We start from the raw sequence: 11169 nt of genomic DNA, 5'->3' as shown, positions 1-11169 counted from the left end.
TGCTTTTGCAAATCAACTTTAGACAAAACATTTTTTTTGTTACCTTACTGAAGAAAGAAACAATATCATGCAGTACCTTAACAGATAATTTTGTGTTTGAAATTTACAATCAGTATCTCCAAATTTTATATGCTATATGACTTATTTTAAGCAGTATTTTCATCCCTTCTAAAGAAAACATATATAGGTAATTTTTTCTGCATTTTTGTTTTATAACACACAGAGAACAAACAAAATTTGACTGGTTTAACAAAGCCAAAAAAAATTAATCTTATCCATAGGTCTTATTAAGGATATTCTTGTGAGCAGTGATGTGAAACCACCCACACATGAAAAACAGAGTACAGAGCCAGTCTAAAACTTTCATATTACTTAAATATACCATGAGTTGATTGCGAAAAAGGTAACCTGGCTAATGCTATTTAAGCTCTGTAGGATGCTTACTGAAAAAAGAACAGTTCTTTAATACAAAATGACTTTTAAGTGAGAAGTTTTAGGAGTACTTTTTTTTAAAAGCTCTTATCTACAAATATTTATTGTAACAATTGAATAGAACTACAGGAAGCCCTTGGCACTGACAGAGAATATTGATTCTCTGCTAGGTTACAAAAATTTATTCATAGCAAAATTGAATGCTCTTTACATAAAAATATTAGACTATTTAAAAAACTAAAAATTTCTGGTAATAGCTAACAGAATTAAAAAAGTAAAATTAAACATTAGATATTGCCTATTCTAGAACACTGGACTATAACAGCACCTCCACTGCTCTAAAAAATATTTAAGTCTGTCATGCAACAGAAAAACAAGAGAACGAGATATTCTATAGTAACTGTTCCACTCAGAGGAGAGCTTTTCCCAGTTAAAACAAACAAACAAACAAACAGGCCTTGGCTGCTGTGGCTCAGTCAATTGGGAGTGGTTTGGTGCAACAAAAGGTTGATGGTTTGACTCCCCTTCAGGGCACATGCCCGGGTTTCGGGTTTGATCCCTGGCAGGGGCAACCAATCGATGTTACACTCTCACATATATGTTTCTCTCTATGTCTCCTTCTCTCTTCCTTTCTCTCTAAAAAATTACTAAACTATGCTTAAACAAACAAAAAACTCCACCACCAAAAACAAACAAAGAAAAACAAATACCAAAAAATAAATAAATAAATAAATAAGCACCTTGTCAAAATCAAAATAGGCATTTTTAGGTGTCATTAACAACAATAAAAAGATATCCAGATGAAATATTATACTTGCTGTTTAGTCTTAATAGCCTCTTGATAAAGGCATGCTTCCTTTCATTTTAATACATTTCTGCACATGTATGTTTTATAAATCAGGAAACAGCCAAAACACAAGATAATTCTTAGCATGAATATACATAGTTAACTATATATTATGCATTCCCCTTTAAAAAAAAAACTGATGCCCCCAACATTTACATGTATCATTTCATAAAGAATAACACAATATCCAATATCTAAATAGTCACTTAATGTTCTGGAATACTGAGATTGAGAACGCAAGTTTCTTTTGAAAATAGCTTAAAATGAAGGCTCAGTGGTTTAGCATGGAACCATGAACCAAAAGGTTACCAATTCAATACCCTGTCAGGGCACATGTCCATGTTTTGGGCTTGATCCCCAGTAGGGAGCCTGCAGAAGGCAGCCCATTGGTATTTCTTTCTTTTTGATGTTTCTGCCTCTCTATCCCTCTCCTCTTCCTTATTCTCTAAAATCAATAAAAACATGTTTTTAAAAATCAAGTGTTTTATATTTTTGGGTGTTTTCTTTTTTTGTTGTTGTTGAACATCAAACTTTATTATTCTAGGAAACTAAGATTTAGATTAAATAATGACATAAATACCAATCCTAATTTAAATTACTTAACTATTCAAGCCCATAAAAGTAGACTAGTGGTCTATTTGCAATTAGGTTTTAGATAGTTGGTATAAAACTATATGTAAACTCATTATTCAAACTATAACTACAGAACCTGGTCCTATCCTATTTCTAACAAGACCCAGAACCAAACTTTATACCTTGGATACACCACTTAACAAGTAACATTGGTGTTAATACAGCCCTATACTTGCTAACAGACTTGATGGTGTGAGTACTGTGTGGGTTTTGTTTTTGAACGTTCTCATTCTACAGGCTACCTTTAAGTCAGGGGCTCAGACACAGGGGCTCAGCGCAACGTATACACTCTTAATAGTATATTGTGGATAATAGAGAATACCTGCCCCACCTGCTCACCTCGGGTGGGTTGGGAGCTGAGTGATGGAGATGTCGGGCAGGGACATATGACATGACAGGGCAAGATGCAGAGGCGACAGAGCCATTTGAATGATGCAAAGTCTCTGGCCAAGGCCCAGGCTTTCAAGGCTGAGTTGCTGGAAGAAGTGGCAGCTTAGAGCTATGATCAAAGTCTCAAAGTCTCACAGACTACATGCTAACAACATGGATGTCCCAAGTCTGGTGGCTCACCCGGCAGCCCTGGGGCCAGGCCAATGTCCCACATATCCTTCTCCAGGTGGTCCTCATTCAGGGGGCAGAAAAGGTGGTTTTTTCAAGCTAAAATTGGACCAGTCTATGGACAGTCTTTGTCGGGTTTGTTTGGTGGAATCCAAGCAGAATCTTTTGAAATACTCCACTTCCCTCTCTGTCTCATCCATCTCCACATTGTCCAGGTCGATGTCTTTAGGCATAAAGACATCTTCAAGCGAGCTGTCATCTCCATCTCCATCTCCCTTTTTCTTTCTGTTTTTCTTGCTCTTGCCTTTGGGCTGAGGGGTGTCTGCCAACACCAGCTTGCTGTGGTGCACCTGCTTCGTAGGGCAGGTGGGCTCAGTGGGGCCTGAGCTTGCCTTTCCTGATTTGACCTGGTCCAGCTGTTTCTTGTTACTGTTTCTGTTGACTTTTCTCTCCTTTCTCTGCTGCTCTGACATCGAAGTGAGATCAAGCACTTTAGCCTTTGGCTCAGTCTGGGTCTGGGGTCTGGGCTGGACCTCTGAGGCTCTGGAGAACTCCTCAGGCCTCCTCCTTGGCTCGCTGCTGGCCTTCCATGCCTGTTTTGGCTTTTGTTTGCCAGTCCCCTCCTTGTGGTGATGCGTTGTGTCCAGGAGAAAAGAGAAGGGCTCCTGCTGCTTCCCACTGACCTCCTTTGTCACGACGAACTTGGAATCCCCACGAGCCCCTGACCCTGTGTGGGCTGCGTGTCTGGAAGGTGAGTGAGAAGAGGTTTTTGGTTCTTCAGTTTGCTCTAGGGAACCACTGTGTATGTGTGCAGAGACAGACCCATACTTTGTTGCTGCCCTGAAATTTCCACGAGGCATGTCCAACTTGGGAAAGTCTTTTCTTGGTTTCTCCTTCTTTTTCACAGCTTGGAGCTTCTGAAGCTGCTGAAACTCCTCTGGGAGCCGCTCCTTCATCTCCTCCTGTTGTTTCTGCTCCTCTCGGAGGTGCTCTTGTTCCCGGGCCTTGGCCTCTGCTTCAAGGCGAGTCTTCTCCTCCAACTTTTTCTGTTTATGTCTTGCCCGCTTGGCTGCCCGTGTGCTGCTCACAGGCTTGGTATCTGAACTGTTTATGAACTGCAGCAAGTCCTCCACTGTGCGATGATCCACCACACTTTCCTGTTCTGAGAGCTGATCTGTTTTCTTCGATTGCTCTTCTTTTCTCTTTGCCAGCCGTAAACGAAGCTTTTCCCTCATGCCTTCATAATTTCTACCTCTTGGTGCGGCTGAAGGCCAGTTGTGCCTGAAGAATTCACAGCAGTAGTCACAATACTTGCCCTCCTTCCGGCCAGCATAGGTGCAGGTGCAGGCGCAGCTGCTGGTGCTGGTGTTCGAGCTGTGCTCAGAGCAGCTGTCTTTGTCTGCACTCTTTTTCCTGCCTTCCTGCTGTGGGTCATAGCCACCTTTCTTGCTACCCTGCCCTTCGTAATGGGGGCTGTAACAGACTGGCACAGCCAGGATTGAGCTGCTGAGGAAGAGGCCGGCAGGGTCCCCCCGGGCATCAGACCTCTTGTTCACTACCTCAGTATTGTTGTTATCCAATGGATAAATATCAGCAAATTTAGCTGACAATGAAGCCACATCATCATCACTGCAAAAAGGTGGTGTAGATACATTGTCTGTGTGGATGAGTCTGGGATGCTGCTGGATTGGAATGGGAGAGCTGGAACCTGACCCCAAGCTTGCTAATGACATTCTGGGCAGGTGACTCTCAGAGAGACGGTCAGGAGCAGAAGAACCCATTTGGTGTGGCAGCTGGCGGACGTGGGTGTTGCTGGGGGTGGGAGGGTCCATGATGCTACTAATAAGGACATGTGAATGGCTGGAGTCATAGCGGCGATCAGGTGATGACAGCACATGCCTCATGGCATCGCTCAAGTTCTCACCAGCGCCCGCTCTCCTACCGGTTAACTGCTTTTCATGAAACTGCCTTTGTTTAAAATGCTTGAAGTCTTTTGCTAGCTTGGTTTTCATTCTCACCTTCTCCTTGATGTAGACACTGACCCTCTTCTGGCACTCCAACCACTCCTTGGCAACACTGTGCAGCTCCTCCTCCAAGTGCTGGTACTGTTGGAGCAAGGTGCTGTATAAGTCCTTGCTGCAGGTGTCTTGCATTTTAGTTCCCAGCCTGATTTGCGACACCAGTGCTGGCAAGTTGCTCTGGAGAAGGGGCTCCGAAAAAACCAGATTTTCAAACAGGTGTTTATTATGCAGTTCCCATGTCACCTGGAACACATTCAAGTGTTTATTTTCTAGAGTGACGAGGAAGGTGCTGATGGTGCGTGCTGCCTGGCAGAATGTGCCATACTCCTTGAGGAGCAGGGAGATGAACTGGTAGGCCTGCAGAGGACTCTGCAGGCAGGATGGCGCTCTGGATGAGGCTGACAGCCGTTGCAGGAGGCTGATCTTCATCTCTAGCAGGTAATCTCGGGCTTGTTGATCCAACCGCTGGTATAGCTGGGAGGGGTCTGACTTACAGAGTCTATCCACAAGCTCCTTCACCCACTCCTTGTCGGGCACCAGCGTGGTCCCTGCCTGGCGGTATATGCAGCGGACAAGGTAGCGCACTTCAGCCCAGTAGTTCTGCAGCTGCTGCGACTCGGGGTCTGTCTCTGGGGAGATTTCTCTAGGCTCCTTGCAGACCTCAAGGGAACGTGGGGTCTCTGAGGGTCGGGGCAACCTCCCGCCGCCTGCTTCTTCTGGGGACTCACTAAGAGGGCCTTGGACAGGGACGTCTTGGCCCCGTGCTGACTGGTCCAAGCCGCCATAAGTCCTCAACTTCTCTAAGGTCCACTGGCAGTGTTGACACACCCACAGAGTCTGGTATGGCACACTGCTGCCCACGGGAGCCACAAAAAGGCCCAATTTTCTCGCAGCCTCAATCCCACTCTCTAGGGAAGAAGAATCTTTTCGCTCTATTCTGCACAGAACACAGTAATCAACAGTGGGGGAGAGTGGAGTTCTTCGAGTCTCCCCGAAGTTAAAAGAAGTCTCCAAGTAGCCTCCGGAAGCTGCTCTGCCCACACTCTCGCTCCCGCGGAGTGGTCTGTTTGCCGCCATTGTGGCGCCCGGGACCCCAATGCCAGTGGCCTGGGAGCTGCCCAGCATGACACTGCTTATGGCCCTGTGGTCCCCGCCTCCACCACCCCGCTTGTTCTTACGGCGCTTGGCCCCTCCTTTGGCACTGGCCCGGCTCATGGCTAGAGGGCAGCTGGGGGCCGGAACGGCAGTGGGCACAGGGCACAGGCGGTGGCTAAGGGCAGGGAGGTTGAGGGGTCCGTGGGTCACTCTGCTTAGCCTGGCCAAGGGCTAGGACACTGTACGTGGGTACCTTGTCACCTTGTGATGGGCAGGGAAGACCTGGTTGATGGGAGCTGCTGGGATGGCTCTAGGTGCGAAGAACTGCGAGTCCCCACGGCGTCGTCGACCAGAGTTGGAATCCAATATGGCGGACATAAGGGGACAGTGATCCCAGTTTCCCAGTTTCCCTCGCGGGTGGAGTGTGGTGGGGTGAGGGGAGTGGGGGGAGGAGGGGGAAGCTGCCAGGAGCGGGGAGGAGCTGTGGAGTGGTAAAAGGAGGGGCACCCCACCCCTCCTGATATTAGCATTTCTTTTTTTTTTTTCAATTACCATTTAATTCAATATTGTTCTGTTTTAGTTTCAGATGTCTAGCAAAGTACTTAGAAAATCATGTACTTTATAGACTGGTTTCCCCCAATGCTTCAAGTACCCATCTGGCCCCATTCATTCATAGTTATCACAGTATTATTGACTGTATTCCCAATGCTATAATCTATATCTCTATGATTGTTCTGTAACTACCCATTTTCACTGGTTAACCCCTTCACCTTTTTTCACCCAGCCCCTCAACCCCTTCTCCTCTGACAGCTGTCAGTCTGTTCTCTGCATCTATGAGTCTGGTTCTATTTTGTTTGTTCATTCATATTGTTCTTTCTTTATGTTTTAATCTTTATTGTTGAAAATATTACATATGTTCCTCTTTTCCCCCAATGACCTCTTCTAGCTTGCCCCCGCCCTATATTGTTCTTTAGATTCAACATGTAAGTGAAATCATATTGCATTTGTCTTTTTCTGTCTGACTTATTTCACGTAGAATAATACCCTCTAGGTCCATCCATGTTGTTGCAAATGGTCAGAATTCATTTTTTTATAGCTAAGTAATCTATTGCATATATATATATATATATATATATATATATATATATATATATATATTCACATCTTCATTATCCAGTCATCTTTTGATGGGCACTTGGGTTGCTTCCATAGCTTCACTATTGTAAATAATACTTCAATGAACATAGGGTTTCACAAATTCTTTTGAATTAGTGTTTTGAATTTCTTCAGATATATATCCAGAAATGGAATCACTGGGACATAAGGCAATTCTATTTTTAATTTTTTGAGTAACCTCCATACTGTTTTCCATAGTGGCTGTACCAATTTGCACTCCTACTAATAGTGCATTAGGGTTCCCTTTTCTCCACATCCTTGCCCACACTTGTTATTTGTTGATTTATTGATGATAGCCAATGAAGTATATAATTGTGGTCTTAATTTGCATTTATCTGATGATTAGTGAAGTTGAGGAATTTTCATATGTCTGTTGGTCATCTGTATATCTTCCTTTGAGAAGTGTCTATGCAGACTTCTGCCAACTTTTTAATTGAATTGTTTCTTTTTCTGGTGCTAAGTTGTCTGAATTATTTATAAATTTTGGATATTTACCCCTTATCAGATGTAGCATTGGTGAATATGTTCTCCCATTCAGTAGGTTTTCTTTTCATTTTGTTTATTCTATGAAGGATTTTGGGTTTCTCATTATAATATAAATTCTTAAAAATTTAAAGCAAATAGTCATTAATGCAGAGCTGACATTTCTTAAGAAGAATGATGACAAGTAAGTCATTTTATTAAAATGAAGTAAAATTGATTTTGGAAAGCTTGTCAATGAGTCAGAATCCAGCTTCTTCAATGGTATGTGTAGCAAGATTATAGTGGCTCATTTTAGCATTATTGAAAAAAAATGCAGATTTCTGCTTGGGTCAGGAAATTAGGGGGGTCACTCAGCTAATTTTTTAAAAAGGTTAATTGTAAGTATCAGATTATCTTTGATGAACCACACTTTAATAAATGTCAGCTGTCAGAAATGGAACTTCACACCAATTTCATGTTATTCTCTGTTTAAATACATTTATTTGAGGATAGATGGCATACGTGAGTTTATGGTCACATTACATGATGCTGGTACATCACAGATTCCTATCAGGGAATATGCCATATTCCCATTGCCTGTGTTGGTAGCACTGTTCTAGCAATAAATGCCAACATGCCACAAATTTCAAAAGGATGAATAATCATTATTTCAAAGTGTTGCCTTTTAAAATAGCTTATATGAAACTTTCAGTGTCTATGCTAAAGAAAAAGATTTACCTCCCAGCAGCTTGAGACAATGAAGTGTTTGTACTTCTACATTAGGTTGTTTGGTGGGATACACATCAGTACTGCAGAGCAGCTGTCTGTCAGAGCTGTAAATTTGTTGGCTGAAACTCTCTGGCAAACATTTGTGTGTAAAAATTGAGTTGTTTTTTGACCATGACTGAATATCTTTCAGTTCCTGTTCTTCCTTTGCTTTGATATCCTAGTAAACCTGCATTTTTCTTTCATCCTTTAAGAAAGCCCTGTTAGAAGACAGACTCATGAGGAAGTAGACCAGGGAGATGACAGTGGCACCAGCTCCCACACATGCCACAATGAAAAGGTGATAGGTCATGTAGAACCCATTTGTATAGCAGATGTTCTAGGACACAGCCACATATTTTTCCTGGGAAAGCATTTGAAGGAATGATATACTGTAATGCTGATCTGCTCCACACTGACTGTCCTATTGGTCTGGATGACTTTGATGACTTAGCAAACTGACTATATGTTACAGAACTTAAACACAGCACCCCAGAGAAACCAAGCACTCTCAGCCAGGCCATTCCCACCACATAGATAAGGAATTCCAACATTCCAGGGATGCAATGGCCACAGACAGTTGTTTAAAATTCTCTGTGAAGTTCTTTCACTGTCCTTGTGCTCAAAAGCCTTCTCCCAACAGAATGATAACATACAAAAAGAAAAGGAACACAATTCCATAAATAATATATTGCATGAGTGGCATTACTTAACTTAGCAAGGCATGGCCACTGGTATTGGTGGATAAGGGTTGCTCAAACTGAAAGCTTTTTCTTTAAGATCAGAAACAAGACAAGGATGTCCCCTTTCACTACTTTTATTTAACATACTATTGGGAGTTCTAGCCACAGCAATCAGATAAGAAAAAAGAAAAAGAAATAAAATGCATCCAAATTGGAAAGGAAGAAGTAAACCTAATTATTTGCATGTGACATAGTATATTTGGAGAACCCTAAATAATCCACCAAAAAAATAGACTAATAAATGAATTCAGTAAAGTAACAGAATACAAAATTAATATTCAGCAATCAGTTGCATGTTTATGTATGAATAACAAACTGCCAGAAAGAGAAATTAAGAAAATCCCATTTCCAATTGCATCAAAAGAATAAAATGCCTAGGAATAAATTATTCAAGGAGGTAAAAGACTGATATTCAGAAAACTGTAAGACATTGAAGAAGGTACAAATAAATAGAAGGATACACTGTGCTCATAGATAGGAAAAATTAACATTGTTAAAATGTCCATACTGCCCAAAACAATCTCCACATTCAATGAAATCCCTATCAAAATACCAATGGAATTTTGAACAGAATAATCTGAATATTTCACAGAAACATAATTCTAAAATGTATATGGAATTACAAAAGAGCCCAAATTGCCAAAGCAATCTTAACAACAACAAACCCCCCCAAAGTTGGAGGTATGACACTGATATCAAATTATGCTATCAGGGTATAGTAATCAAAACTACAGAGTAATGACATAAAAATAGGAACATATGTCAATAGAATAGATTACAGAATCTAGAAATAAACTAATGACTACATAATCAATTAATCTATGACAAAGAAGGCAAGAATATATAATGGGTTAAGGCAGTCTATTTAATAAATTGTGTTGGGAAAACTGGACAGACACATGCCAAAAATGAAATAGGATCACTTTTACACTATACTTAAAAATAAACTCAAAATGGTTTAAACACTTAAATGTAAGACCTGAAACCATAAAACTTTTAGAAGAAAATATAGGCAGTAAATCTCTGATACCACTCTAAGTAATATGTTTTTCTTTCTTTCTTTTTTTTTTTTGCTTTCTAAAACTTTATTTCAACATAACTATGCTTACAGAAATACACTCATATTGGTTAATAGAATGCAATGTAAGTTTAACTTATTTTACATGATTTGGACCAAAAACTTGGTACATGGTTTAAACATAAAAAAAGGTTTGTAATGTTTTATTTTTCATCTATTACAAATGTATATAAAAGATCCTCCAAAGGCTGCTAAAGCAGGCAGCAAGAACCTTAAGAAATTAACTTTTGGTTTGTCTCTGAAAAATAACATCTATTGCACTGTAAGTTTATAAAATTGGTACAACAAAACAGTATTGCAATGTTTCAATGCCAGTTTACAAAGTTCAATAACTAACTAATGGATGCTGAAAAGAGTGGGGAAAACCTATGTATACATGTGAAACTGAAAAGCTATTTGATTTAGTTAATATTGCATGTCAATTGCAAATCTACACAAACCAATATTCAGATAATTTCCTGAATCTGAATTAACACTATCAGCTCAGTTTATATGCTGAGGTCAAGAAGGAAACTCCACACACTAGATATTTCTGATTTATGCAAAAAAGAAAATTATATTCCTTTCCCAGGTTTTCAGTCCAGAACTGATATACTATAGGCAAGGCAGTCCCTTCCATTGTCAACATTCATAGGGTGATATGTAATGAGGTCTACTTGGGGTATATATCCTATATAATAAAAAGCTAATATGCAAATTGTCCCCTCGACCAGGAGTTCGACCTGCAGGCAGGCTGGCCAACCACCCATGTCCCCTCCCCCTGGCCAGGCTGGCCAGACCCCACCCATCACCCATGCACGAATTCATGCACTGGGCCTCTAATATATATATATATATATATATATATATATATATATATATATATATATATATTCTGAGTGGCCAGAGTGGCCAGATTATTATGTGTTCAGAGATCATAATAATCTGGCCACTCAGAGTAGTAATATTTTTTTTTAATCTGTCACCTCAGGCAAGGGAAACTAAAGAAAAAAACAAATGGGACTACATAAATTATTCAAAAATGGCACAAATGTTTTTCCTCAAAACCATAATCTGACTTCATATGTGCTTTCAGAAGTGCTTTATGTGTACTTTCCATTATGTACTTGCATATTAAAAACACATGTATTCCAGGGTGGAGAATTAATTAAATTAATAATCTTTACTGTTTAATAAAGAACTTTTTAAAATGAAACTAGTTATTTGTTTTAACTGTTTAGAGTGCATGACAGTGAAATATACAATGATCACTTATACAATTTGATGCCACTTCCTTGATTTGTGCTGAGGCAACAGCAGTTTGCCCACCATTGATTTTATACCATCTGTACAAATGTCAACACAGTTAAAAGAAGTATT

The 11169-nt window shown here is 40.5% G+C and overlaps 1 protein-coding gene across 1 annotated transcript; it reads right to left on the bottom strand.

Moving 5' to 3' along the window:
• Positions 1-2535: 2535 nt before the first annotated feature.
• LOC307095385 (protein FAM193A-like) lies at positions 2536-5706 on the bottom strand (the record flags this gene model as incomplete). The annotated part of the gene is made up of 1 exon (XM_079764593.1): positions 2536-5706. One exon carries the CDS (start codon positions 5704-5706, stop codon positions 2536-2538), a length of 3171 nt encoding a protein of 1056 aa, XP_079620719.1.
• Positions 5707-11169: the final 5463 nt, after the last annotated feature.

This window comes from Cnephaeus nilssonii (assembly GCF_951640355.1).
Source record: "Cnephaeus nilssonii genome assembly, chromosome: X".
Taxonomy (NCBI): Eukaryota; Metazoa; Chordata; class Mammalia; order Chiroptera; family Vespertilionidae; genus Cnephaeus; species Cnephaeus nilssonii.
This window is presented reverse-complemented; position numbering and strand designations above follow the sequence as displayed.